This window comes from Falco peregrinus, chromosome 19 (assembly GCF_023634155.1).
Source record: "Falco peregrinus isolate bFalPer1 chromosome 19, bFalPer1.pri, whole genome shotgun sequence".
NCBI lineage: Eukaryota > Metazoa > Chordata > Aves > Falconiformes > Falconidae > Falco > Falco peregrinus.
This window is the reverse complement of record NC_073740.1, coordinates 4,763,264-4,790,209: the sequence shown is the minus strand read 5'-3', so window position 1 is coordinate 4,790,209 and position 26,946 is coordinate 4,763,264. Positions and strand designations below refer to the sequence as shown.

The following is a 26,946-nucleotide window of genomic DNA, read 5'->3' as shown; positions in this document are numbered from 1 at the left end:
CGCGTGTCATCGCCTGTTGTGCAGTGCTGCTCTCCAGCTGCAACTCACCCAGCGGTTGCTGCACCCCAAAATACCTCCCCGAGAGGTGCTGGGGTTGCAGCCACCCCTCTGCAGCATTGCAGAACGATTTGGGCAGGCTGGAGGGGATGGATTCCTGTCACCCCCCCCAAGCCTGCCCTGACCCCATCCCTGCTGCTTTGCCCTCCAGGCACGCAGGAGGCTGGCGATGACGTGCCCCCTGGAGCAGGCACTGGCCGTGATGGTCACCACTTTCCACAAGTACTCAGGGAAGGAAGGGGACAAGTACACACTCAGCAAGGCAGAGCTCAAGGAGCTGCTGAACAAGGAGCTGCCCGTCTTTGGGAGCGTAAGTGGCCATGGGGGTGCGTCCCTCAGAGGTGTCCAGGTGTGGGAGGGAGGTGTTGCAGGGGCAGGAGCAAACCACCCTCGGATCTTTCCACGTAGCATTTCCACGGTGCTAATTGGGGTGAGCTGAGATAGTCGCTGAATTTCCCCAAAGCATGCATGATGGATGCAGCCCACATGTGGCACGTGGAGACCTCGTGCTCCAGGGCAAGCCCTGGGGAAAAGGAGAGGCGAGGCCAGGAGGACTTGTGCTGGAGCATGCTCAGACCGAAAGGAAACTTCTTAGACCCACAGAAATATTTTGATTGGCAAAGAGAATCATGCTCCGATTTCAATTTTTTAATAATTTTTTAACCCTCACTTCCCCTTCTGGCTTGTGGTTTAAACTGGGAGGAGGAAAGAGAAACTTTTTAGCCAAACTTTCTCATGACCGAGGCAGTTTTGCTATAGCCATGCCAGCACGCCCCAGATCGTAGGTAAGCCACCCGCGTTTCTAAAGGCCACCTCCTTCCAAAAGCAAAGAGAAAATCCCCCTCCGAAGCAGAGGAAGGGAAGCCCGGGCTTTCTAGATCCTTCCTTGCAAGCGCCAGGGCTGGGTAGGGAAGCACCTTGCTCATCCGTGCGCCCCAAAACCGCTTATACCCACTGCCTGCCTCCCCCTTGCAGAAACAAATGGACGAGGCAGAGTTCAAGAGGCTCATGAATGACCTGGACCACAACAAGGACAGCGAGGTCGACTTCAAGGAGTACGTCTGCTTCCTGGCCTGCATCACCATGGGCTTCAACGAGTTCTTCAAGGACAGCCCCAGCAAGCACCCCCGCAAGAAGTGACACCCCCTCCCCCCCCGCCATTGCCCACCGCATGGCCGTGGGGCTCTCAATAAAAGCTTTTCCAAAGCCTCAGCTTGCGTCCGCGGGGTTTTGTGCACTGCGGGGTAGCGGGCAGCTGGGTGACTCATGCTTTCCTCCAGCTCTGTGGGATTTTCCACAGCGCGATTCAGCCCCTGGAGGCATTTTTTGGAAAAGACTGAGCAAAACAGATCGGCATTGCCTCTGAGCAATGTACCCGGACATCCCCCCCGCTCCCCGATCTGTCCTTGCTGGCTCGGGGGGAGGCTCAGGGCATGTTTAGCTCAAAACCTATGAACTTCCCTGAGCCTGGAGGTCAGCATGACCTGCCCTGGGCAACACGCTGGGTCTGGGAAGAGAAAGCTGGTGCGGAGGAACCAGGCAGCAAGATCCGTGCAAAGAGCAAAAGCCAGAGTGCATCCCCAGTGCCCACAGAGAAGAGCTGTCCGAGACCCTTCCCCCCTGGGATGTGGGGTAGCCCACGCTGAGGGGCTGCATTGGAGAGGGTCAACCTGAGCCCCCTGGGTCTACCATGGAGCTGTGGGGCTGCAGGCAAGCGACAGTTTCCTGAGCACATCAACCTGTGATACTGGCTAGGAAGCACGGGGCTCACCCCCCACTCCCCACCCCCTCCCCCCAGCCGCAGCAGCTCCCGGCAGGTCTGGGCTGGTTTGCAGAAGGTGCAGCAGCTGCTCTCCAGCAGCCCCAAAACCCCAGAGGGATCGTCCCTGATTCAATAAGCCCTTACAAAGCCTCTGTGTCATTGCGTGGCAGAGCAGACCCCTGGCAGAACCTGTTCCTGAGACCCCCAGTCCTTCCTGAGCCCCCCCGCCCCGGTCCTCCCAGCATCTCCAAACTTTGCTCTGCCCCTTCCCAGGGTCTTTATAAAGAGCTCCTTGGGGAGCTTCTGCCCCCTCCCAGTATTTTACACCAGTTTGCACTTGCTAACAGGGAGATGAGGTTCAGCCTTGGAGGTTTCTTTTGCCAAAATGATTTTCTTTAAGAAACCCCCAACCCAGGGAGATGCCATGGGGTTTTCAGTGCAGTTTTGCATCCTGCTGGGCATCGGGGCTTCAGCCCCTGCCTCTCACACTCTGGTCCCCCCAGCAGCAGGTGTTGTTGACCCGAGGGGGCTCAGCCAGGCTCGGGGACACTTGGGGGTGTTCCTCAGCCCTTGCACCATGGTGAAGAGCTGGTTTGCCCCACGGTGGGGAGCTGCAAATTGCCATCTCCTGGCTTAGCCCTGTAGCTCCCTGACACATGCCTGGGACACGCAGACACCAAAATAGCGCTCCGTTACACAATGGGGTGTTGTGACGCGCTGCCCTCACAGTTAGGAAACAGAAATTGCTTCTAGTCGAGTTAAAAACAGGAAAAAAAAAACCCCTACCCTCACATAAACCCAGACCCCAGCATGCAACAGCAAAGCCATGGACAAACGCCACTCAGGTTTGTGTGGCTCCAAATATCCCTGGGGGTGCTGCCAAAAGCACCGCCTGCGGCATCTCGCCACGTGCTGGCATCGCTGGCGGCGGTGGGACGAGGTGCCCACCGCCCTTCCTTCATCCCCTGCCCCTAGGGATTCTCCTTGGCCAGGTGGTCCCTGCACAGCCCCGAGGGAACATTTTGCTCTTTCTAATCCAAACCAGCCCCCTTGGCAGTGCAGGATGGGTGGGGGTGGGGTGGGGGGGCAGGGCTGCTCCCGGGGTTTCCTCTCCTCCTTTGCCAGCCAACATCCAGCCAGGCGCTGGATCAGCATTGGTGCCGTCCCATCTGGGTAGCGAGGGAGGTGTCCCAGGCGGGGCTATAAATGCCGTGGCCTGACGCCGGCTCGCCTCCCGCCCTGCCTGTCCTCGGCTGTTTCGTTTGAGCTGTTGGTGAGTTGTTTTTTTCCTACCACGTTCTGCTCCCCCTCGCCACCCTAGCCCTCCAGATGCCCTCCAGATGTTGCCGATGGCGCAGCCACCCCACCCCACAGTGGGTCCCCCTGCAGGGGCTTTCCCCTGGGGCTGAGCATGAGGTTCCTGCTGCAGCCCACCAAGCTCGAAGGTGGCATTTAACCTCCAAGGGCTGGAAAAGTGCGTGTGCCCCTTCTGTGCCTGGCTCCGGCAGGAGGGGGCTGCTGCCTCCCCCCACATTCTTCCTTCTGCCATGGAATTTTTGGAGCTTTTTTGCTCAGCACCGGTGTCAGATGGCAACACCCAGCCTGGCTGCTAGTGGGAGGGTGAGACTGGGGAGGAAACGGTGATGCATCCCGGTGTGTGCTCAGGAGTGTGGCGCCGGAGCAGCCTGCAGGGTCTGGGGGGCTGGGTGAGACCGTTGGCCCCCTAGCGTGGGGGTGCCTGGGGATGCTGAACTCTGCTCTCACCCACTTTCGCGGTTGGTGCCTCCAGGCTTGCTGGCATCCCTCATGGCGTGTCCCCTGGAGCAGGCGCTGGCTGTGATCGTCTCCACCTTCCACAAGTACTCGGGGAAGGAGGGGGATAAGTACAAGCTCAGCAAGCAGGAGCTCAAGGAGATGCTCACGAAGGAGCTGCCCAGCTTCAGCGTAAGTGTGGGGCAGGGGGTGCCACATCCAATGGGCGATGCTGGGACTCAGGGATGTGACCCTTGATGCAAATCCCCATTTTAACCCCCCTCTTGCCCCGGGCAGAGACAAACCAGTGAGGCCAGCTTACAGCAGCTCATGCGCAACCTGGACAGCAACAGCGACAGTGAGGTGGACTTCCAAGAATACGTGACCTTCCTGGCCTGCATGGCCATGATGTGCAATGACTTCTTCCAGGACTACCCTGACAAGATGCCACACAAGAAGTGAGCCTGGGGCACCGGCTCTGGGCTATGTCACTACCCCCACGACCCTCCCGCTGTCTTCCCAATGCTCTTTCAATAAAGGTTGTTTTAAAAAGTCCTCTGTGTGATTTCCCATGGGGGGTTTCTCTCCCCAGGAACAGGGGGGCTGTCACACCAGGGAAGACCCACGTTGCAGGTACCAGCTGACGAGTGAGAGCAAAGGCGATTCTGAGCCGGGGTTTGCTGCAGCGTGGGCACAGCATCCCTGAGCCCTGGTAAAGCACCCGCTGGGCCGATCCTGCCGGCCACGTTAGTGTGAGTCAGCGGCCGGCTCTGCCTGGCAGCACCCTGCCCTGCAGCCCCGATAACTGCTTCGTGGCCGTGCAAGGCGAGGCAGGAGCTTTCACAAGGATTAATCCCTCCCACCAGCGCCGTGATAACAGTGACAGGTTAACAGCTTTTTTTTTTTAAACCATAATTAAGCTCAGAGGGGGTCAGCATCTGTCCCGCCACCTGCAGGACCCTTGTCCCTTCCCCACCCCAAGCAAATCCTTGCTGAGCAGGGTTTTGTTTGCGTTCCTGCTCGGGGTGGGGTTATGGTGTGCAGAGGAGTGACTTACCCCCCCGCCCCCCAGCCGTCCTGGGCCGCCACCACGGGAGGACTCAGCCCTTGGCTATAAACCGAGGAGCCACGCAGCCACAGCCCTCCCCACACCGGAGCCTGCCCCGCTCAGTTTGTAAGTCTCCATTCCCCACCCCCCCCGACCCCCCTTTCCCCCCCTCACTGAACAGCTGCGGCCACCCTGGGCTTGCATGGCAGGCTCCAGATGTGCAGCATACCCCTTCCAGATGTGGATGCCTCCCCCGCCTCACCCCCCCCCGGGAGCTGGACCTTCATCAGTCGGCTGGGGGCTGCTGCTGGAGGCACCGGCGAGCGGAGATGCCCTGAAGGCTTTGAGCTCAGCCTTGCCCCCTCGACAGCCCCGTTGGGAGGTGGCTGGGAGCCACATCTGGCTGCGCCCCGTGAATCACCCTGCAGCCACCGGCCCCAGCTGATGCAACACCCCCGGGGGGCACGACGGTGGGGATGCGGGGCAGCCCCCTGCCTGCTCAGGGCTGTACCCTGGGGGCTGTGCTAAGCTGGGTCTGCAGGGGCTTTGCCCCAGGGCTGGACCAGCTTATGTCTGCTCGCTGAGCTGCCCACAGCTGTGGCAGGGACTAGACCTGGACCATAAAAAAGATGAGGAAGTGAATTCCAGGAGTATGTCACCTTCCTGGGGACCCTGGCCACGATCTACTGATTCTACACTGAAGGAATGCAAAATGTAGAGCTGGGCCAGCCAGTGGGGCAGGGTCCCCAGGGGCCTTTCAAGATCCTTTTGTAAAGTTTTTTGAAATTTCCTGTTATAAAGTTTTGTTACTAGGAACACAGCAATATTTGAACCTTAAATAAATTAAAACCTTATGGATGGCACTGTTGTTTTTTTCCTGCTGGGATGGGCAGGAGGGATTCAGCAAGAGAGTCAGAGCTCATGTCCCCACAGAGGTATCCTTCTGGGTGCTGGTGATGCTCTGCCTGGGACTCCCACCCAGGCACAGCACCCTTGGCTTTGCAAGGGTTGGTTTGGCAGGAAATTGGGGTTGAAGCTCATCCCCCTGCTCCCTGAAATGAAGGGCATAGGGGTTGTTCCATGAACGTTAGCTTTTGAGATCCAGCCCTCAGCCAAACATCAATATTAAGAAAAAAAAAAAAAAGTGTCCATCCTTCCAGGCTCGGTGAAACAGCTGAGAATGTGGCTGCACCGCACTTGCATCCCAGAGGCAGGTGAAAGGGACCCCCCCTAAAGCCCTCAGCTCTTTTTATGTCCGACCTGTGAACATTTGAAGCTGGCACGGTGCTGTTCATAAGCATCCCAGCCTGCCACATCCATCCACACCCTGTCACCGCCCTGCTGCCGTGCCCTGGGGGCGGCACTGGCTCCATCCCTGGGGCACCATCGCTGCCAGCCCCACAGCTACACCCAGCCACGAGCAGATGTCAACAGCCCAGGGTGCTGCTTGCCCCCGAGTGTGGGCTGCCGCGGCACAGCAGCCGTGCCACAAGGCAGGGCATGTACCAGGAGCTCCCGCTGCGTGGGCAAGTGGCTTCCCTGGCAGGTTGGGCAGCAAACAGCAGCGTGAGGACCCACTGCTCACTTGTGTCTCCTCCCACCTTCCCACATCACACAGGCACACCCCTTCACACCTCCCCACACGTGTCCCGTCACATCTTGCCAACGGTGCACCTATGTCCTGCCGATCAGCCCTGCGCGGCTCCCTTTCCCAGAGAGGGTGTGCCCACCTCCATCACACAATCTGTCCCTTTGTTTCACTCTTTTGCAATTTAGGCTTTTTTTTTGGCATAGATCCTTCACACTCCGGGATTAGGAGGCTGACAGGGTGATGTATCACCACCTCTGTCCTCATCTCCTAAAAGGCTTAATGGCCAGTGCAGGGTTTTTGCTGTGCCCATCCCACCAAGCGTGGATTTGGGCACAGGCTCCTCACCAGCCCCCCCCAACCATCTTTCCCCCAGCACACACAGGGCTTAGCAGCCCTGGGAACACCACAGGGTCTCCCGCATGTGGTGGCATCCCCCCAACACTGGGAACAGGCAGCAATTGCCAGTGCCCTCGGTTATCATCAGGCAGGAATTACAGCTGCCAGGAAATGTCACCTCCTAAAACTGGCTGGCAGCTTTCCGGGATCCTGGCCTGCCCGGATTTGTAACTTTTAGCTTTGCTCCCTGGCTAGCTGTTAATAAACAATTCCGGAGAAATGCTGCTCATGATTCTGGAGGGGTTGACAGGGGGGTGGGATGCACTGGCCATCCCCCAGCACCTGTGCAGTGATGTGCTGTGGGAAGATGCCCCACCTTGCACCAAATTCAGCAGCATCAGGGCAGATACAGGAGCGACAAACCACATACCCCATTGGCAAAAAACCTAGCATCATCCCACTGGAGACCCTCACCCAGTACCTTTTGTGCGATCTGGAAAAATTCCATTATCTCTGCAAAGACCCCCGCATTCTGCAGGAATGTCCTGGCTCCTGGGAAAGCCCCTGTGCTGTCACTGACCCATGATGCTGGTTCCCTGCAAGTGTCTCTTTTGGTGTTTCCTTGTTTTGCCCTGATGAGTTTGGTGTGTCCCCTCCCTCTATAACACTGGGAGCAGCCAGTTCCTGGAGCCAGGCAAGAAATAGCCACCTGGGTGTGCTACCTAGCCTTGCACAATTCCCGGGGTTATTGCCCCGAAGGAAATTTGAGGGTGTCACAAATCATAGCTCAGAGAGAGTATAAAAGAGACTTCACCTCCACCGCGCCATCACTGCTCCTGCCCGCTCCCATCCTCCCGATTGCCATCTGCAGAAGTCAGCCCCAGCGCTGCTCATAGGTAAGCAGGTCCCTGCTGAACGGTGAGTTCAGGCTTTGTGCCACCGGGATGAGCCCAAGGCTGACCACGGCTGGGGCTTCTGGAGGAGAAGGCAGTCCTTCTTCCCCAAGGGGGTTAATGTTTTGCTGTCTGTCCCTTCCTAGCAAGATGAAGACTGACCTGGAACTCGCCTTGGAGTGCGCCATCAACATCTACCACCAGTACGCCATCAAGTACCCCATAGATGACTACCTGAGCAAGACTGAGTTCTCAGAGCTGCTGAAGGAGACTGCCAAGCCCTTCCTCCGCAACACCATGCCGGTAAGAGCAGAGTGTGGCCCAGCTCTCCCAACACTGACCAGAACTTGCAGGAGCGGTGGCCTCTTTGGGGCACAGGGGTGGTTGTGAGCCTCCCAAAAGGGTGGGAAGTTTTTTTTCTAGGGTTTTCCTGAAACCGTGCAATCCTTACTGGATGAGCCTCATGCTGCAGCTTTGGGCTGGTAGGGTGACCCTGAACCCCACTGTGCTTCTGGCTGATCTTTCTCATGTTTTTCCTGCTGCAGCCTGACATGACCGTTGATGACTACATAAGCAAACTCTTTGCCAGAGCAGACCACAACCATGACGGTCGCCTGAAGTTCACAGAGTTCCTGACCACGCTGAATCTTGTAGTCATTGATGCCCACAATAGGTCCCACCAGCATCACAGGAGCCAGGACCAGCACTCTGGTCATGGTCATGACCATGCCTAAGACCAGGGCCATGGTCCCTGCAAGCCAAGCAGTTCCCAGGGTGACTGTGCCCATGGGATTGTGCTCTTCCAGCAACATCATCCCGTCTGTTTGTCCACAAGCACAAACCTGTAACCAAAGCTTTGTCATCTGCTTCTGCCTATAGCATTGAAATAAAATTTCTTTCTTCAAGCACCAAATGCATCTGTATTATGTGTCCTGCTGTCTCCAGGGAGGGTGCAACATGCACCCAGCCTGTGGATGTGGGGGGGCAAACACAGTAGTTTTTTTTTTTTTTATGTATATATAAAATATATATAAAGCGCCTATCACCATACTGGGAGACAGAAGGTGGCATGGGGGGGACCCTGACCCCTGGGGGGTCCCAGGACAACAGCACTACTGGGTGCTAGCTGAGCAGCACAGGCTGCCTGGGCTGCCCATCTTGAAACACGTCACCCCTTGGTACACTCCTTCACTGCTGCCTTCCCCAGGCTCAGCAGGTTCCCTGCACTGGGTGGCTGACCCCAGCACCCTTCACCCCAGCAGATGATGGGGCATGTAGCACCTCATCACACTGCAGAGGTTTCCAGGTAGGGGCAGCCGGTGGCTGTGCAACAGCATCCTCAGCCCTGGACCTCCTGGCCCCTCTCAGCACCTGCTCCAGGACATGCTGGGGTGAAGCACAACCTGGAGCTGCTTCCCCAGGTGGCTGCCAAGACCCAGCTCTGGAGCTGGGGGTGCACACAACACTTTTGCAATGCACAAAGCAACCAGCGCTCGTCTTGCAAGCCCCAACACAGAAAAGAAGGTGGCTGAGAGGCTCCTGAGAGCTGGTCTTAACTCTGCACAATAAAGTTGGATGTTTTTTTAGCGTGGGGCAACAACCTCCAGATCACTCCAGATTCACAAGCCACTGCAGGCTCCCGGCGAAGCAGATACATGAGCAGAAAAGAGCTCCTGGGTCTGTCAGTGACTGTTCACTGAGTGGGAAACCCTCAGGCTGAGGAGGCTCTGTCATTTCCAACATCAGCTGAAACCAGAAGCCTGTCCCATGTGAAACAGAGCCACAAAGGGAAGCACGGGGCTATGGCGTGGTTATTCACACTTGGTGACACAAGCGATCACTCTGGCTCCACAATTTATCCATCGGGGAGCAGCCCTTGTCCCCCAGAGGCAGGCATCGTTCACTGTCCTGCCAGGGCACCCGAGTGTCACTCTGACATCGTTCCCCTTGTGGGACTGGCATTGCGAGGTGCCCCCTCATTTTGGGGAACCTGGGTGGGAAAGGTGGGAATTCAGAGTTCACAGGGCTGTCTGGTGCTACGCAAGCACACGGGGCAAAAATCCAGCCTTGGCCAATGCCTTGCAAGGCCAACTGCGGAATGAGGGTGCAGCTTCAGATTGTTGACAGTCCCTAATGAGCAGAGGAGGAAAACAAAAAAAAGCAATGAAGTGAGTCAGGGATACCAGAATAAAACTCATGCAGCAATTCTTGATACTGCTCCCGGGTCACGTAAGAAGCATCTTCAAACAGGAATGGTTACTCTTCTGTTTTTCTGTTCCTACCCTCTTCCTGGAATCTATTGTCTTGTTTTTTCAGCTTTTTAAAGTTTCTTCATTCTTCCAGTACCTGTTCTACTAACACAAGGTGGGTGGCACACAGAGGTGAATTGCCAAAAACTTGCTAGGTAATGATCAAGTCAGTAAAGACCTTGATCTCAGATTTTCTTCTTCCTTCACGCCCAGTTTCCTCCACAAAGTTTCTGGAGCAAGAGGAAAGGTCTGCTACAAGTGATGTGAAAATAGTAAATGATGGAAAATACTCTCTGAAACAGTGAAAAGGCGGATGCTGCCTTCATCTTTGCTAGTGTTCCACCAGTTGGTATTGTAGAAAACAAAACAGATCACGTTAAAGACAACCAAAGGCCAAAGTTATCCACATCTCCGAAACAACCCATCTGCCTCCTACACCAGCACAATTTGCATTTTCAGCAAAATTTGCAAAGTTTGGGCAAGTTTCACCAAGACGGACTTTGCCTTTAGACTCGTGTTGTGGCGTGACGGCACATCCAGCATTTCCCCCACTGCTCGCCCAGCACACGAGCGGCTCAGCGCTGTCAGGGTGACAGTGGGGTGGAAGGACAGCATTTCCAAAGCCTGGTGGGTGCAACCAGGAACTATGTGCAGAGGTATGAAGCAGGGAAGGGTTCAGAGGTTCCCACCTTGCAATTTCCAGCTACGGGAAACACTAACTCAAGCTGTTGCTTGCAGCAGGTGTGTCATTGTCTCTGATGAAAGAGGACCTCAGACATGTATAAAAAGGGCTGCCCAGGCTTTTGGATCACTACAACTGACCCATCCTCCGCAAACCCTCCGTGGAGACAAGGGTAAGTACCACGGCAATGATTTTTGCAGGAAATAAGATGAGGGAGAAGCAATTTTGAATGTGGCACTTCATGCCATGTCTGTTTTATTCTGGGGTGATGCTTTCTACTTGGGGCAGCGTAGGAGGTTGGTTTTGCCTACAAGACAAGTATAAATTAATGGCATTGCTGTGCCATCTTTAGTAGAGGTGTGATCGTTTCTACTGGCAAGGAGAGCGCCCTTTGGGGGTGTCACCCAGCAGAGAGCAGGGTCTCAGTATCTGCAGTGAAAAGGGTTTGCAGCCCAAAGAGGAGGTTCACAAAGAGAAGGAGGTCAGGTAGAGGCTGCAGTGGAACCCACAGCTGAACTGTGCTTCCTGCCTTACTTGTTGTCAGTGGCGCGGTACAGATCGGCGACTGCAGCCTGATGGGTTTCTCTAACATGCCTGACAAATGCCTCCAGGTCCGTCAGAACAAGCTGCTTCTTGGGCAAAGCTGAAACTGGAGGCGGTTAGGTGATGCCGTAAAACAGCAATATTCCTAAAGCCACTTATTACCTGCTTTGTGCCGAGGAGCCGCCAACTGCCCCCGGGCATGCCGGGTGCTGCTGGCTTGCTCAGCCCCAGTGAGATAAGGCTCCTGGTGTGGGTCTGCCGCTAGGCTGAGGGTCCAAGAGCATGACATGGGGTGCCTGATTTTTGATGCATCTCATGGCTTTGAGGTTTCTCCACAGTTTCTGCAGGTACCTCAAGAGCTCAGCCATGTCTGTGAGCTCCCACACCACAACCACCTGTAACGAGACTGGGAAGTTGCCTGGAAACTGCACGCTGGAGGCAGCCCTGAAAACCATTGTGGATGTCTACCACCGTTACAGCATCCGGGAGGGCCAGCTTGACCTCCTCAACTTCAATGACTTCAAGACGCTGCTGACTGAGCAGGCACCAACCTTCCTGCAAGCTTGCGTGAGTGCCATGGGAACAGTGTTGTGGTCCTTGGAGGAATGTTCTCCTCAGGGAGGCGGAGGTTGCCTCCAGGGATGCTCCTGGGGGAATGGGGTGCAGTCTCCACTGCAGCTGTGGTCCATAGAGTGGGTTTCCGTGATCAGACCCAGCTCATCCATGTGCTGTGGGGTTACCCATGCCCACCCCTCCTGCCACTGCAGGAGTACTGAGTGGCCAAAGGGGCTTGGGACAAGATGCCCTTCATCTGGGGTTTTAACTAGGGGCTAACTGCAAGGTGGGAGAGGGTCACAATGGTCCTGCAGCTTCCAAAAACTTCCCAGGGCATGCAAGAATGAAGCTGGCTCTGTTTCCACCAGTGGATGTGCAGCCCAGGGAGGGGGCATGCTAACACATGTCCTGTCCCCCAATTCCAGGGCAGGAACCGTGCTGGCTACTTGCAGAGTCTCTTCAATGAGACAGACTTAAATAAGGACAGCGAGCTGACTTTCAAGGAGTTCACCATTGTCTTGGCCAAGGTGACTGATGATGCCCATCGCATCAGCCACAAGGATGACCGCTGTGGACCAGACAAGGATTGAGCCTTGAGGCACGAGCAGCAAAAAACTCAGACGGGGTTGCTTGTAGGAACTGGGCTCTGGCTGCTTTCTGTCTGCTTGAATCACTCATGCTTGTGAGACAATAAAGCATCGCTTGAAGTTCACCGAGTCTTTCCTATTTCAGCACTCCCTCTGGCATCCGTCTCATGGATGTGAAGAATGCTGGACCGGTGGGCTATGAGGGTATTAATGGCCAAAAGACCAGTGCAAGACAGTCCTTGAGCTCTGCAAGGGTTTTACGCAACTGCTACATGTTGCAGCTGATGGCTTAGAGGTTTTTCTCCTCACAGAGGAAGTTTTCTGCATAGACTGGGAAGAGCAGAGCCAGCCTAGCTTGGGGAAGCACCTCCTGTTTCGCCCATCCTCATCTAGCTTTTTCCCCTTGGCCATGTCAAATGCATCCTTTGGATGCAGAATCACCCATGAGCAGGAAAAATGCTTTAATATCTATGACAACAGCAGCTCACAACAGAACACAACAGCCTGTACAAGAACAAGCCAGGAACCTCTTAGGGGGAAAAAAAGCGCCACACACAAGTTACTATATCTGTATATATAGCTTCTAGTCCGTGGGAAATTCTGAGATTTAAAATTTTCTCCCTAAATCCCAACGAAAACTCAAATTTCAGAGTTTTCCCACACAGACAAGTCATTTGGAGTGCTCCCTCCCAACCCTGCTGAATCACTTGCTACCCAGCCAAGATGGAACACCCAGATGGTTTCCATCTCAGTTTTCCAGCAGTAAAATATCCTCACCAAAACCCTGATGGACTCCAGCAGGACACAAGCATCTGCCCCTGGCTGAGCCATCTGGGAGATGTCTTGCAGCACCAAACAAACCATTTCTGGGTACTAAATACACTGTAATTCAGCTCTTTTCCCCACCAAGTGCTCAGGTACCGCCACCCCACAGGGCTGAGCAAGGTGACTGTCCCAGCACAAGCAAGGCTTTGCATGTTGCAGCACAAGCAGGAAGGGCAGGTGCAATGGCCAGATCCAGCCCTGCAACCTGCCAGGGCTCCAGGAGGGCTTGGAGAGGGTCCAGCACCCTGCAGCAGTTGTGCCATGCCTGTGTGAACAGCAGAGCTGGCTCTTAGGTCCCTTTGGGCTGGACCAAGGTGGTGCCTGCCAAGCAACCAAGTTTGTAGCTGTTTGATATGGCTGAGACGCATGTGAATGCTTTTTGGCTCCAGCTAAAGGACTGGGAAATCCCTTCCCCCGGGGCTCCAGGGTGGGAAAACCTCCAGGCTGCCTGTGCCAGGTCACAGCTGGAGCATCACTGGTCTGATGATACTCAAAGGTGCTCAGGAGTTCAGACTCAGAGAGTATCTCCTGGCTTCCCCAAGCTAAAACCGCATACAGCAACCAAAACATACATCCTGTCCTGATCCTGGGCTCAAACCTGCTGTGAAACACAACAAACCGCATTGTGACAAACCCTGCCATGCCCTCTTCCCGCATCAGCCCGCCACTTGCCTGTAAATGTGTGTTTTGAAAGAGTTTTGCAACCATCGCCAAGCACTGGGTGCCCTGCCAAGGCTCAGGTCCTCAGGGCACAACCAAGCCGGTCACCCTGAACCAGATCTTTTGCTCTCTATGGCTATTGGGCTGCTTGCCCGCTGCCTGGTGCCTGCTTCCCTCTCCTTCCCCTCTGCAGCTCCAGCAAGCTTGCTTAATCCTGGTGGCCTTGGGGCCAGGATTGCAGCCTGCTGCAGCGACTGCAGGATGGCTTCGAGGCACGGCTGGGCAGCAAGGCTTCCCCTGCAAGGAGACCCGCGGAGCCAGGCAAAAAGTCGTGCTAGCGTGCATTCCCCTGACCCTCAGCAATACCCAAGCTCCCTGGTCACCTTAGTGACTGCGCTGGGATCTGAAAACCAAACAGCTGGGGATCATTCCTGCTGCCTGGTGGGCACATCCAAGGGTCTGGCTGCCATCCCTCTTGGGAAATCCCTGGCCCGTCCCACATCCCGTAACCCATCCTTGCTCTTCCCCACCTCCAGGGTGATAAAATGACCCAAAGTATGGTTTCCTGAAATTGCTACAAAACCCTGCAACTGAGCTGATGGTCCCCGAAACCCTGTTGTGAAATGCTCCAGCCCTTCTCCAGCTGTTTTGTGCATCAAAGCACTCCTGTTGTGAAATGCAGTGCACCCCCACCAGCGAGGGCTGGAGTCTGGGTGGCCACCGTGTGTGGACTGGGGCTGCGTCCCTGAGCAGGGAGACGGTGCTGCCCCATGTCAGCAAGTCTGGAGCTGCCCCCAGGCCTGGCCATGGCCCCGTTTTGGCCTCTACTTTGTGTCTGAGATTAGCATCGTGTCTGGCAGGTTAAACAAACCCCCGAACAAGTCAGCTGAATCAGCAGGCACAGCAGTTTAATGAAGAAGCACTGGAAAATCTCGTTTTGCTCCTGATCTGAGCTGCTCTGAGCCAAAGCAGCTGCGCTGAGTCTCTGCAACACTGAGAAAAAACAACCCCAAACCACAAAGTGAGGCTACAATCCTAAAAAGTAAAAATACACCTTTCAGCCACACCTGGCCTCTGCAGCTCAGCGCATTCCTCAGGTGGGGAGAAACCACCCTTGACACAAGCTGGTGCTAAGCTGAGGAGATGAAATGAAGCTTCTGGAGCCCTGCCAGGTTGGGGACCTGCCCCCTATTATGGGTCTTTCATAAAGAGCTGCTTGATGCGGGCAGGGGGTGGTCCCCCGGCATTGGAGCACTGCCCTCAGTACCAGCTCTGTCCCAGTGTCACACAGTGGACCCTAGCTGCGCCATCAGTGCTGGGCTGTGAGATGCAGTGGGACAGTGGGATGCTTTTGGACGCAGGTGCGGTGCTTGTGTGCACCAGTTCTGCAAGGATGGGGATGCTACGGGGCCAAGCAGTGCTGGCTCACTGGAGAAGTGCAGGCATGATGCTGTGGGTCCCCTTTGCCTCATGGCATGAGAAGACACCCCTACAGAGGAGAGTAAAATAGATGGAATTGAAGAAGCCAAGGGGAATAGACTTCTGTTGAGAGCTGATGGAGAATTGCAGCCCCAATAACCAGGTGGAGGGGGTGAAGGGGACATGGCCATACCCTGGCCACCTCCCTGCCACCCAGCCGAAGAACATGACTCACCAGCCTTGCAGGAAAAGCCACAGAGACCCCTTTTAAGGAACTACCCTGGAGCCTTAAGCAATGCACAAGTATGTCATGAAGATGGACTGGAATTGGGTGAAACAGAGACATTTCACAACCTGTGAGTGGCGCAGGTGGATGGCCAGGCTATAAGAGATGCCGTGCTTGGGACCAGCCCCACTCCAGCCCGAAGGGATCTCGCTACTCTGTCAAGATGAGCAAGGCAAGTGCAATGGTGATGGGCATTTGATGTCTCCATGCTCTTTTCCAGGTGCTTGTTGGGCCATCGGAGGTGCAGGGACCCTCAGGGAGCCTCTCCTCGCTGCGTGAGCTGCCATCAGTTGCTGGCAGAGGATAACCATCTCCACTCAGGCTCATCCAAGCGCTACCCACTAGGAGAGATGCTTCTCCCTGGGAGATGTTCCCCACAGCACATCTGACCAGTGAAGGGGGTCATGGACGTCAGATCTCACACTCTGTAAAGACACAGAGACTTCTGCAGTGCCACCAGCTACTTTGGGAGCCTTGCTCCAGCAGTGCCTGACTGACATAAGGCACCTTGGGAGGGGAAAATTGGCTCTTGAAGATTTGTAGTGCACATCCCAGAGCAGAAGCAGGCAAAGGCTGTGACCCCCTTCAGTCTCCTTTGGCTTGTAGATACAAGAAAACCCAAACCCAGCTCAAATTTATACCCCCCCCAAGAATAACTGAGCAAAACCAGGCTGCGTCCTCATCTGGCGTGAGGCAGGTGGCTGTACTGGAGCCTCACTGGTTTACATCAGAAATCCTCATCTGCTGTGCCTCCTGACATTACTCATTGTAATCGTTTTCCTTCCAGACCTCCCAGACCCAGGAACCGCTCTCCGAGCTGGAGAAGGCCATGAATGTCATCATTGATGTCTTCCACCAGTACTCGAGACGGGAGGGGGACAGAGACACCCTGACCAAGACCGAGCTGAAGCTCATGATTGAGAAGCAGCTTGCGAACTACCTGAGGGTGAGTGGAGTCCCAGCAGGGTTTCTCAGTGCCCACAGGGGGAGGGGGCCACACTGGACCCATCACCCAAATATCTCCAGGATCTGGATTCACCCCCTTCCCACTCTGCTCTATGCCCAGACCCTCCCTGCTGCTTTCCAAACATGCTCCGTAAAGACGGATGAAGGAAACCCACACAGGTCTGGGTGAACCAGATATTTACCCTCGTCACCTTATCTGCAGAAATCAGGATCATATTGCCTGAGAGGTCCTTTACCATCCAGGAGCAGTGAATCACTGCGGTACCCAAAGCAATGGGTGACAATGACACAAGGCTGGAACCACTCTTAACACCGGGCTATTGGGGACCTGGCACTTGTGGGTGTCCCAGCAAGGCTGGGGAGAGTCTTGAGCTGTGAGTGATGGGACTTCACCCTCATCGTGTCCCTTTGCAGAATGTGAAAGACAAGGCCACCATTGACGAAATCATGAAAGACCTCGACATCAACAAGGATGCTCAGCTCAGCTTCTGCGAGGTGATGCTGCTGATCATCCGTGTGACCATTGCCACCCACGAACACCTCCATGAAGTCGAGGACCAGCAGCAGCAGCAGCAGCACAAACACCAGCACCACCACCACTGAGGCAGGATGTGGTCCCTGGCCAAAGGCACCCATGTAGTGTTTGCAGCCCCCAGCTTTCTCCTCTCCATCCCCCCTCCCACCTCCCTCCTTTCCTTCCTTCCAGTTTGATGATTTTGCTGCCAAATAAAGATTTGCCCTGAGGCTGTCAGAACTCTGTGTCTGCGTGGGTTTTCCTCCAGGCAAGTCCTGCACCTTGCTCTCTCCCAGTATGGCTTTAAACTGGGCAAATCCACCTTGGAGACAGGCTGCAGGTTCACGGGGGTGAGGTGGACGTCTGGGGAGAGCAGGGTGCATTGCAGTGGGTGTGCACAATAATCCTTACATTATAATGTGCTCTGTAGATCAGGGAAGGCAGTAAAATTTGACAAGTCTTTGCATTTCCAACTAGAAAAAAAGCCCATTTTGGCCTGAAAACACTCTGCATGTTCTCCCAGGACTGAGGTCTCCTGGTAGGCAAGAGCTGGAAGGAAGGATGGGGATGGATGAGCACTCTTTTCTGGAGGAGCAGCTTTTTAGGGCACTTTTGCTCTGCAGGGCCCTGGTGTGGGGCTGGAAGCATTTAGTTGTAGTGCTACAGCCGGCAGTGGGGGCCAGCCACCGGGTTTTGGGTGGACAAGATCCGAGAGCAACCCCAGCTCCTCACTCCGAGCATCCTGAGCTTGCACTGAGGAGGCGCCTGTGATTAACAGCTGCTTTCCCAAGCGGGTGGCTGGACATGCCTGTGACACTGCTGAGCAGCCTTCCCCCTGCATGCTTACAAGCGTGTTTTAGAGGCAGGGGAAAAAAAGGAACAGTTGTGATTTCCTAAGGGTGAGTCAAACCCCTGAAATCGCAAGGATCCTGCCTCAAGCTTCCCCAAACCAGCAGCGCTGAAGCAAGCCCGCTGGTTAACACAAGACTGCCCCAAGTTTGCTTCACCACTGCTGGCCAGGTTGCTTCAGCTTCCTTTGGAGTCAGTTTTGACATCTGAAGCATCACTTTATTACAAGGTAAAAAAAAAAGGATCTGCTGCAGGGACCATTCAGCTCTATCTGAGCCTGCACAGGGTGGTAGGTCCCATCTGGAGCCAGATCCTGCACCCAACACTCAATCCTGCACCCCAAAATGGGTCATGCACCCCATCCTACAGCACTTTAGGGTCTCTGGAGAAGGTAAGAGCCCTACACCCAAGGGAGAGAGTGGAACTGGTTTGTTGCTACCACCCTGTCAGGGCAGAAGCACATCAACTCCAAGAACCAAGCTGCCCCCAGGGCTGGCCTATAAGGACATGCCCAGCTTTCAGGACAAGGGTGGTTTGAGTCCCATTTGCAGCAGATCAGCTTTCCAGAAGCTCATCACCCTGCATGTGGGTGGTCAGCCTTTCTTTACTCTGCAGAAGAGGGGTCTCCCCATGCAGGGAATTCATGCACACAAATCTGGGTGCTGGGAGCACCCACAAACCACCCTGGGACCCTCCCCCAGGATCCAGCCTCAGAGCTCACAGGGCTGATGCAACAGGATATTTGCCAACACAGCGGGACTTCACGCTCCCCTGAAACCCAGGGTGCAGGACTCCTGTTGTGTCACCCACCAAGGCTGTTGGACCATTGCACTGGAGGTGGTGAAGAACCAGCCACCCCACACCCTGAGCGCAGGAGGACCAGGGCACCAACACAGGGTTGTGAGCAAGCAGAGGAGACCACCACGTCCTCCTGTAATAGCAGAGCAGTCCCCAAATCCATATGTACCCTTTCACCCCAGCAGAGCTTGCAGCTCCCAAACAGAGAAGATGCCAAAGCAATGCAAGCAAGGTGGTGTTGGATACATCCCAACCGTGCTTGTGGGGATGCTTCCCCATCCTGACTTTTTTATTTCTGTGATGGTGCTCAAGTGATAACCATCTGTGATGGTCATATCCAGATCCCAATAGTTAGATCTGACTCAAAGGGAATTTGGGGGAGACATAACACAACAGTCAAGGGGGCCATTGTGAACGGCGTGCCAACTTAAGTGCTGGTCAAGGTCTGACTCAAGCTAAGTGCGAGAGAAACTAATTTCTGCAGTTGGCATGCAAATGTGACCGAGTTGATTATTTTACTCCATAAAGAGCAGATGGCCCCGTGCCTGCTGAACCCTCCTGCATGGTGGCCAGCTGCACGCCAGGACCTCCCCCTCAGCAGGGATGCCTCTCAAGGTTACTCCTCAAGGCTGAGGGATTGCTTACTGAGAATCTGTTACGGCAATGAATCGATAGCATGCTAAACATTGAAGCATTAGCTAAGCAGTATAAAGGATTGATTGAGCATGTATAATCCTTTGGACATGAACCGTTGGCCAAGTTTGAGACTAAGTCTGAATCTAGGCACGCCTGAGCTCCCCTCTGAGAAGGGGTTTGGAACACAGGGGGGTCCTTTCTCAACCTCATGATGCAACGGGAAGGTCTTCCCAATAGTTTTGTTTGCCCCAGTGCGGTAAACAATCCGGTGTACCTTGCCATTGACTCTTGTTAAACCACCACCACATTTACCATCAAACATCAAAATCTAACGTCAAACTTGACCAAATCCCTGGATTTTATGCCAACAAACATATCGCTATATCTGTCTTAACGAGTGCAGCGCATCATCTGTGACCGGGCTGTACCCCGTGCCGCAGGGGAACGCTCGCCCAGGCTGACGGGCAGGATGCTCTGCTGCCCACTGCCTGCCTGGGGATGCTCCCCAGGTTCCGCGAGCAGCACACAGCAGGAGGCGGGGGGGGGGGGGGCAGCCCCCAGCCCCAGCTGACCTTCGCCCCCAGGTTATAAGGCAGCATTTGGCCTCTGCAAGCTGAGGCTCGGGCTCCTGCTGCCACCTGGTGGCATGTGCCACCGCGGCGGTCGGGGTAGCCACCAGCCCCAGCGCAAGCCAAGGAGCCCGTGCTCCTGGCCAGGATTGCACCCCAGGGCGGCCGAGGCCACGGACCACAGGCAGTGCCCCCCCCCCCCCCCCCCCCCCATCGTATCCCTTATATCTACATCACCAGTGCTGTTTGCAATTAGCAGGAATATTTTTATTTACGTGTCTGAAACAAAACCTGATTTTTGGGGCTAAGTTGGCATCGTTAGGACACACACTGATCTGCAAACACCCAGAACTCCTCTCTCACTCCCCACCCCCCACTCAAACACCCATGCACTCTTGCTGGTGAAGGCTCCTTTCTTTCTCACCACCACATCAGCTTTTCTTACCTGCATCCTACAGGGAGCAGGAGGAGGGAGAAGCGCTGCAGTTCCTCCAGGGTACAGCTGAACACAGCACACAAACGCTGGATGCAGATACATGCTAAATCTACCTCCTTTCCCTGTTTGGGGGGGAGTTATACCCCACACCCCTCTTCCTGAGCTTCGCCCTGGTGATGTGCAATGCCATCAGCTTGTGTTCATGCCCTGCCAAGTGTCCCAGCCTCCACCTTGCCCAAGGACAATGTCTCCCCTAACTGCCACCCTACCCTGTCCCATCAAAACAGCCTTGGAGTGGCCCTGCCAGCTCCTCACAGTGCTGACTCCCTCCCAAAGCACCCAGACTGGAAAAGAAAAGTTGAGACTGACAGGGCTGGGTTTTATGAACGACTCTGCAACAAGAGGATGTGATCCAGCTGGGGCTGAGCTGGGTCCCAGCTGGGAGGCACAGCTCAGTCCCAGCTGGGAGGCACAGCTCAGCCCCAGCATCCCCCTCCTGCATGGCTGCCTTGCCCACCACAGACCCCCTCCACCTGCTGCAGACACCCTTCACCCCCTCCAGACCCATCCATGTGGGGTCAGCAGCCCGGTGGCTGACACAGGAAGGGTTGTGCAATGCTCAGAGCTGTGGAAAGCTGGGACTTTGATGTACCATGTGCATCACATTTGCTATCAGTCTAGACACGCTGATAGGGATGAGCACAGTGGGGTAAAACTGGTTGGTCCCGGCATGCTGGTGAGGCCCGTGGCCAGGAGCTGACCTGGCATCACGGGCAAAGCAGTGCTCAGAGCCCAGCAAAGCCAGCCTGACGCTGCTGTGGATGGGGATGTGCTGCCGCAGGATGGCATCGTGGTGGCAGCAGGCTCAGAGGGAGTAGCTGGCGGAAGGAACTTGCTCAGGGTGATTCAGAGCAATTTTCCTCCTAATTCCCCTCATCCCCTGGGCAGATGTGTGCTAATCAGGGCGGTAGCGGCAGAGGGAGGAGGACGGTGGTTGTAGGTGCCATTGCCATGTGTTGCCCTTCTCTGCAAGCGTTTCCTGCCTGGTGCAGTGGCTTCTGCACCACCGTGCCTGGCCACCCCCCCAGCATCCCCAGTCCTGGGGTCCTTTTCACACCTGGCTGTGCACCATCCCCATGGCAGAGAGATGCTCTTCCAAGATCACTATACAGAGATAGAGACCTGCCAACATAAAGCCTTAAACCCTGAGTTCTTGGCCATTGGCATGACTCCAGCCCATGAGAAACGCTCCTTTGCCTACGTCTCCATCAAAGGCATGGCCAAGAGCAGCAGGTGGTCCAGCTTATGGGAGAGACGTCGTGGGGATGTCTGTCTCACTGTGGGGTTTGTGCTAAGTGACCTGGCAAGGCTGTACCCCAGAAGGTTGCGGGGTAAATTGTGCTGCTGTCTGTGCCCAGTTGCCTGGCTGTCCCAAATACAGCCCTGAAGTGAGTCCCCAGGGCTGGGGGCTCTCCCCCAAAAGCTCCAGCTCAAGGGAATCATACATGTGAGAGCAGTCCCTGAGCTGATCCAGCTCCCACCGAAAGCATCCATGTGCCGGGCAGCACTTGCTGCAGAGGGCTTGCAGTGACTTGCTGCCTCTTGCCTCACTGTGCCAGGGTAAAATTTAGCTCTAGACCGTGGTCTGCATCTCATTTACAACCCACTTAATTGCAGAGACGTCTTGTGCCATGCTGGCAGTGTCAGCAGTGGTACGGGGGTGGCACAGGTTGGCTCCAGCAACCCCTCCTCACCCAAACACGCTGCTGTGAACCTGCCCCTGCAAATGCCGCCTGGGAAGATTGATGCAGAGCATGATCTCATCTGGCTACGTACCCTATCTGACAATCTTGGGATGGTGCCTAAGCCCTTAATGAAAGCTGGCACACCCTTCATAGCAGGGAAGGCTTGTTACACCCCCTTTCCAGGTGAGCAAACCTGGGGTCATTGACTTCTCTGAGACCACACAGAGAACTGGCGGAGAGCCCAGCATCCTGTCACGGCTGCTACAGCATCCCTGCAGCCCCTGTGCCTTGTTCTGTCCTTGGGAGCTCTGGGGCAGCCTGGCCTCATGCAAGCCTCGGTGTGCTCCATCAGGGCTGACGTGCAGCCTGGCCCCATGCATGGCTGGGTTTGATCCATCAGGGCAGAAATGCAGCCTGGGGACCCATGTATGGCTGGGTTTGATCCATCAGGGCTGACGTGCAGCCTGGCCCCATGCACGGCTGGGTTTGGTCCATCGGGGCTGATGTGCAGCCTGGCCCCATGCACGGCTGGATTTGATCCATCAGGGCTGACGTGCAGCCTGGTCCCATGCACAGCTGGGTTTGATCCATCAGGGCTGATGTGCAGCCTGGCCCCATGCACGGCTGGGTTTGATCCATCAGGGCTGATGTGCAGCCTGGTCCCATGCACGGCTGGGTTTGATCCATCAGGGCTGATGTGCAGCCTGGCCCCATGCACGGCTGGATTTGATCCATCAGGGCTGACGTGCAGCCTGGTCCCATGCACGGCTGGGTTTGATCCATCAGGGCTGATGTGCAGCCTGGTCCCATGCACGGCTGGGTTTGATCCATCAGGGCTGATGTGCAGCCTGGTCCCATGCACGGCTGGGTTTGATCCATCAGGGCTGATGTGCAGCCTGGTCCCATGCACGGCTGGGTTTGGTCCATCAGGGCTGATGTGCAGCCTGGTCCCATGCACGGCTGGGTTTGGTCCATCGGGGCTGATGTGCAGCCTGGCCCCATGCACAGCTGGATTTGATCCATCAGGGCTGACGTGCAGCCTGGTCCCATGCACAGCTGGGTTTGATCCATCAGGGCTGATGTGCAGCCTGGCCCCATGCACGGCTGGGTTTGATCCATCAGGGCTGATGTGCAGCCTGGTCCCATGCACGGCTGGGTTTGATCCATCAGGGCTGATGTGCAGCCTGGCCCCATGCACGGCTGGATTTGATCCATCAGGGCTGACGTGCAGCCTGGTCCCATGCACGGCTGGGTTTGATCCATCAGGGCTGATGTGCAGCCTGGTCCCATGCACGGCTGGGTTTGATCCATCAGGGCTGATGTGCAGCCTGGTCCCATGCACGGCTGGGTTTGATCCATCAGGGCTGATGTGCAGCCTGGTCCCATGCACGGCTGGGTTTGGTCCATCAGGGCTGATGTGCAGCCTGGTCCCATGCACGGCTGGGTTTGGTCCATCAGGGCTGATGTGCAGCCTGGTCCCATGCACGGCTGGATTTGATCCATCAGGGCTGACATGCAGCCTGGTCCCATGCATGGCTGGGTTTGGTCCATCAGGGCTGATGTGCAGCCTGGTCCCATGCACGGCTGGGTTTGGTCCATCGGGGCTGACGTGCAGCCTGGCACCGAGGGCACGATGCTGGCACGGGCGGTGGCTGTACCTGTCCCAGTGAGATGTGTGGGAAGTGACTTTCCCGCGGGAGGGAGCTCATAATCCTGTTGGTGATGGCCACCTGGGGCTGGTGTCACGGGGAGTCCCCATGCTGTCATCCCTCACAGGAGCATGTTGCCCTGTTTGCAAAGCAGCTCAGTGTTCTTTCTCCTTTCTAGCAGAAGAAATCCAGCACTGCCGCCATCATCCAAGCTGGGCAAACATGACTGCAGTCTGGGCCCAGTGGCAGCCCACATGAGACAGCCTCAAAAATAAGATTAAATACACCTTTTCTGCAGGATTTTTTTTTTTTAATGACATTTTCTAAGCTTCAGCATTGCAAAGCCCTGTGAACTCAGAAATCACCTTGGTCGCAAAGGAAAAAAAACAACCTTTTGGGGGAAGCTCAATGCAAACTTTCATCTATGAAGAGAACCTCTGATTAGCTTTTGTTGGTTGGGATTTTTTTTATTTTATTTTTTTTTTATCCAAGGAGATGTCTCCAGTGCAAACCCCTGTGCAAAACCCTGCTCCCCCTGCTCGGGTCCCGGAGCAACGCCTGCGGAGAGCAGAGCTGCACACTGACCTACATACAACTTTCCCAGGTGTGCTGGTAAACATCCTCCCCAGGGAAGGATAATGAGGGAGGCTCCCTGGGAAGCGCAGCAATGCAGAGAGGCAGCCAGAGAACAGGACTGACCGGAAGAAATCCTCACCCTCCACCCACGCCCCGGCAGCCTGCAAGGAGCTTGCACAGAGCTGCTCCCACCAGTCCCATCTGCGCCCGTCGGCTGGTTGATGCAAGTGAGCAGGGTGAGTCTCCGCCGTTTCTTTTTGTACTTGAAATGAGCTTTTATGTTTTCAGGGTCATTTTGCAACCGGTCCTTCCCAGCAGGGCTCGGGGCAGCAGGGTCTAAAGACACAAGCGCAAGGATGAGCTGCCCGGACTCCCTCTGCCCAGCCCCGAGCGCGGCGGGTGTGGAGACACGGCACTTTCCGTAGCTGCAAGAGCTGATTCATTCAACCCAACAAGTTCCTGAGATGGCTACAGGGAGCTTCCTCCTTTTAATTTAAGCAGGGAGTAGGGATGTGGAGAAATGAAGTAAATTAAGGTGAAAGTCCTGAGAGTAGCAAGGGCAGCCCAGCTTTCAGCATCCAGCAAAAGGAGGTTTCTTTTTACCTTTGGCAAAGAAATTTAGAAAGGCTGAAGCTGAACTGAATAAGTTTTGAGTTATTGGAAGGGGATGCGGGGGTTTTCCTATGGGGCAGAGCTGTCCCTGCCACCTCGCTCTGTCCTCAAGTTTTGCTCCTCTCCAGGACTAGAGACATGTCTAAGCTCATCAAAGCCATCACTGACATGATGGAGAGTTACCAGGGCAATGCCAGGAAGGGGAAGAAATCTGAGCCATTCAGTAGAAGTGAGTTCAAGAAGCTGATCCAACAGGAGTTTGCTCCTGTCAAGGTAACTGTACGGGCTGGAGGGTGCAAACATGGATGGGAGAGGTGCTGGGGTGATGTTTAGGGGTGGTCGGGAGTGCTGAGGGGTCCTGCAACACTCACCCTACATCCAGGGTTGCAATCGGATTTCTCCAATATTTGATTTTTCTGGGATTCAGCATCATGGGCAATTTCCTTGGGTTTGCATTGCAAGGCAGCACAGTTCCCATGGAACCTTCCTGGTCCCACTGTCCCCATTTTCCTGCAGAGAATGGGAGGGTGAGGGTGAGGAAGAGATGCCTGGTCCTGCTGCGCCTCTGTTTCCTCCCTGGGCAAATCCAGGTGTAATACCACACTATAAAACCTCAGCACTGGCCTCTGCAGCCTCCTCTGCCTGCTGCGACTATCCTTTCTGTTGCATTGCCCTTGCAATAAGGGGCCCCAGACCTCACTCTGCCACCTTGCCCCTTTGGGAAGGTCTGATGGGCTCCTTTCCTCTCAGAGGTCACCCACCAGCAAGTACAGATACATCACCAGCCTGCCGGATTCGGACTTGGAGCCCATGAACAAGAAGGAGAGGGGCTCTACCAAACACTCTGTGTACTGAAGGGTGGCCGCCGCTGCTCCTGGACCACAGAGACAAGGAGGTAAGGGAGAGCTCAGGGAGCTCAGTGAGCAGGCAAAGCCCCCGGACAGTGTTTGCGTTGCCTGGTGAGGTGGGGACGGATCCTTCCTTGGGACTGGTGTCACCCTGAGGTGGTGCATAGCTCTCCATGTCTGCTTTACCCCTTGTCCCAGCAAGCCCAATCCATCGGGGAGGATGGGATGGAGGCAGGAGCTGGAATCCAGCTCCATGGGGACCTAGAGAGTATTTAATCAGCTCTAATAATTCCAATAAAATCGCACAATTATTTGGCACAAGCTTAGTGCACAGCACAGGTATTGCAGGGTGGGCGGTGGGGAAATGGAGGCTGGCGGGGAGGGATGCCAACCTCAGCAGGGCTTTGGGGTGGTCACAGGCGAACTGCCCCCCCCGGGTTTTCTTTCCTCTCCTGTAGGATCCCTGAATTGCCCTGTGGGCAAAGGACAGAGGTGCCAGCAGCATGTGGGCACGGTATGATCACCTTTTGGGCTTTCTCTGCTCCTCCGGTGCAGGCAATGCCTGCCCTTGCACCATTGATGGGGCAGATGTGAAGACCGTGCCCCACTTCATGTATTACCTCCATGAGGCAAAAATAACCCTGGGTCTCTTGTTTTGTCCCGATGCTCCACAGGTTTCTCTCTGGGGTGCTTTGCCAATGCAGCTTGAAGGCTGGGGGTGGGTGGGTGGGGGCAGATTTGCTGTTTTCTTCTCATAAACACAACGGCAGAGCAACGGCTGGCATATCAACCCCTTCCCCCATGAGCTCCTTTTGTTTTTAATGGGTAGAAAGTGAAAAATCACAAGTCAATAGGGCTGGAATGAGCCATGCAATTAGTTGACTCAGGCTGTACAGTAATAATGAATAAAGAGTGGCAGTTCTTCAGGGAAAATTAAAGGTCTATGGATGGCAGTTCATCTCCAGCTCCTTTGAAGTCAACAGCAAAATTCCCACAGGTCTGGGGAGAGATGTCCAAAATGCACCTCAACACTTTATGAGGATGTTTCAGTCTAAGAAATGCAGCTGGGGCAGCATGTTGGCCGTTTTTTCCATTAAAAAAAGGGAAGCACAGCCTTCTTTTATTATTATTTTTTTTAAATTATTATTTTATGGAAATCTTTCACCTATGTCTTCATGTAATTAACCTGCACAGCACTGCACAAAGAAATGTTACCAACAGTGAGTGGCCAGTGGGTGAAGAAACAGGGCTGCTTTCCTCAGCTGTGCTTGGTTAAAATGTGGCTCCTGATACATATTCCAACTACCCAAGGCTGTTTTAGTAGCAAGGGGGATGGTAGAAACCCTGAGTTTCACTGGAAAAAAGTACCACAGGTAGTTATCAGGTCTGTAGTATTTATATCCCCATCTGCAAGTTTCTGGAAAGTCGGGGAAGATGTGGTTTCTGGCAAGGAGTTGCTTTATGATCATTGTGCTACAGGGATGGATGTTTTCTGCAGTAGAT

The 26,946-nt window shown here is 55.0% G+C and overlaps 6 protein-coding genes across 6 annotated transcripts in view; 5 read left to right on the top strand and 1 right to left on the bottom strand.

The window, feature by feature from the left end:
- Nucleotides 1-26,946, bottom strand: part of S100A1 (S100 calcium binding protein A1) — a 50,343-nt gene that overhangs the window by 19,143 nt on the left and 4,254 nt on the right. The gene's annotated exons all lie outside the window — the stretch shown is intronic.
- LOC101922354 (protein S100-A4-like) lies at nt 227-1,302 on the top strand. Its single transcript, XM_005236248.4, has 2 exons — nt 227-367; nt 1,033-1,302. Exons 1-2 carry the CDS (start codon nt 227-229, stop codon nt 1,195-1,197), a joined length of 306 nt encoding a protein of 101 aa, XP_005236305.1. The 3' UTR covers nt 1,198-1,302.
- On the top strand, nt 2,951-4,125 carry LOC101922535 (protein S100-A4-like). The gene is made up of 3 exons (XM_013298223.3): nt 2,951-3,092; nt 3,609-3,763; nt 3,869-4,125. Exons 2-3 carry the CDS (start codon nt 3,626-3,628, stop codon nt 4,031-4,033), a joined length of 303 nt encoding a protein of 100 aa, XP_013153677.1. The 5' UTR covers nt 2,951-3,092; nt 3,609-3,625; the 3' UTR covers nt 4,034-4,125.
- Nucleotides 4,653-8,291, top strand: LOC101924948 (protein S100-A7-like). The gene is made up of 3 exons (XM_055791815.1): nt 4,653-4,745; nt 7,586-7,742; nt 7,985-8,291. The coding sequence occupies exons 2-3, from the start codon at nt 7,590-7,592 to the stop codon at nt 8,171-8,173; spliced, it is 342 nt and encodes a 113-aa protein (XP_055647790.1). The 5' UTR covers nt 4,653-4,745; nt 7,586-7,589; the 3' UTR covers nt 8,174-8,291.
- LOC114011818 (protein S100-A8-like) lies at nt 11,262-12,099 on the top strand. Its single transcript, XM_027784928.2, has 2 exons — nt 11,262-11,480; nt 11,894-12,099. Exons 1-2 carry the CDS (start codon nt 11,280-11,282, stop codon nt 12,056-12,058), a joined length of 366 nt encoding a protein of 121 aa, XP_027640729.1. The 5' UTR covers nt 11,262-11,279; the 3' UTR covers nt 12,059-12,099.
- LOC101910353 (protein MRP-126-like) lies at nt 15,281-16,965 on the top strand. Its single transcript, XM_027784913.2, has 3 exons — nt 15,281-15,417; nt 16,033-16,191; nt 16,626-16,965. The coding sequence occupies exons 1-3, from the start codon at nt 15,409-15,411 to the stop codon at nt 16,812-16,814; spliced, it is 357 nt and encodes a 118-aa protein (XP_027640714.2). The 5' UTR covers nt 15,281-15,408; the 3' UTR covers nt 16,815-16,965.

Coding starts and splice junctions, on each gene's coding strand:
- LOC114011818 (XM_027784928.2), top strand. CDS start 11,280: ATGTCTGTGAGCTCCCACACCACAACCACCTGTAACGAGACTGGGAAG. Junction 11,481..11,893: donor CAACCTTCCTGCAAGCTTGC/GTGAGTGCCATG, acceptor CCCCAATTCCAG/GGCAGGAACCGTGCTGGCTA.
- LOC101924948 (XM_055791815.1), top strand. CDS start 7,590: ATGAAGACTGACCTGGAACTCGCCTTGGAGTGCGCCATCAACATCTAC. Junction 7,743..7,984: donor TCCTCCGCAACACCATGCCG/GTAAGAGCAGAG, acceptor TTCCTGCTGCAG/CCTGACATGACCGTTGATGA.
- LOC101922354 (XM_005236248.4), top strand. CDS start 227: ATGACGTGCCCCCTGGAGCAGGCACTGGCCGTGATGGTCACCACTTTC. Junction 368..1,032: donor AGCTGCCCGTCTTTGGGAGC/GTAAGTGGCCAT, acceptor TCCCCCTTGCAG/AAACAAATGGACGAGGCAGA.
- LOC101922535 (XM_013298223.3), top strand. CDS start 3,626: ATGGCGTGTCCCCTGGAGCAGGCGCTGGCTGTGATCGTCTCCACCTTC. Junction 3,764..3,868: donor AGGAGCTGCCCAGCTTCAGC/GTAAGTGTGGGG, acceptor TGCCCCGGGCAG/AGACAAACCAGTGAGGCCAG.
- LOC101910353 (XM_027784913.2), top strand. Junction 16,192..16,625: donor AGCTTGCGAACTACCTGAGG/GTGAGTGGAGTC, acceptor GTCCCTTTGCAG/AATGTGAAAGACAAGGCCAC.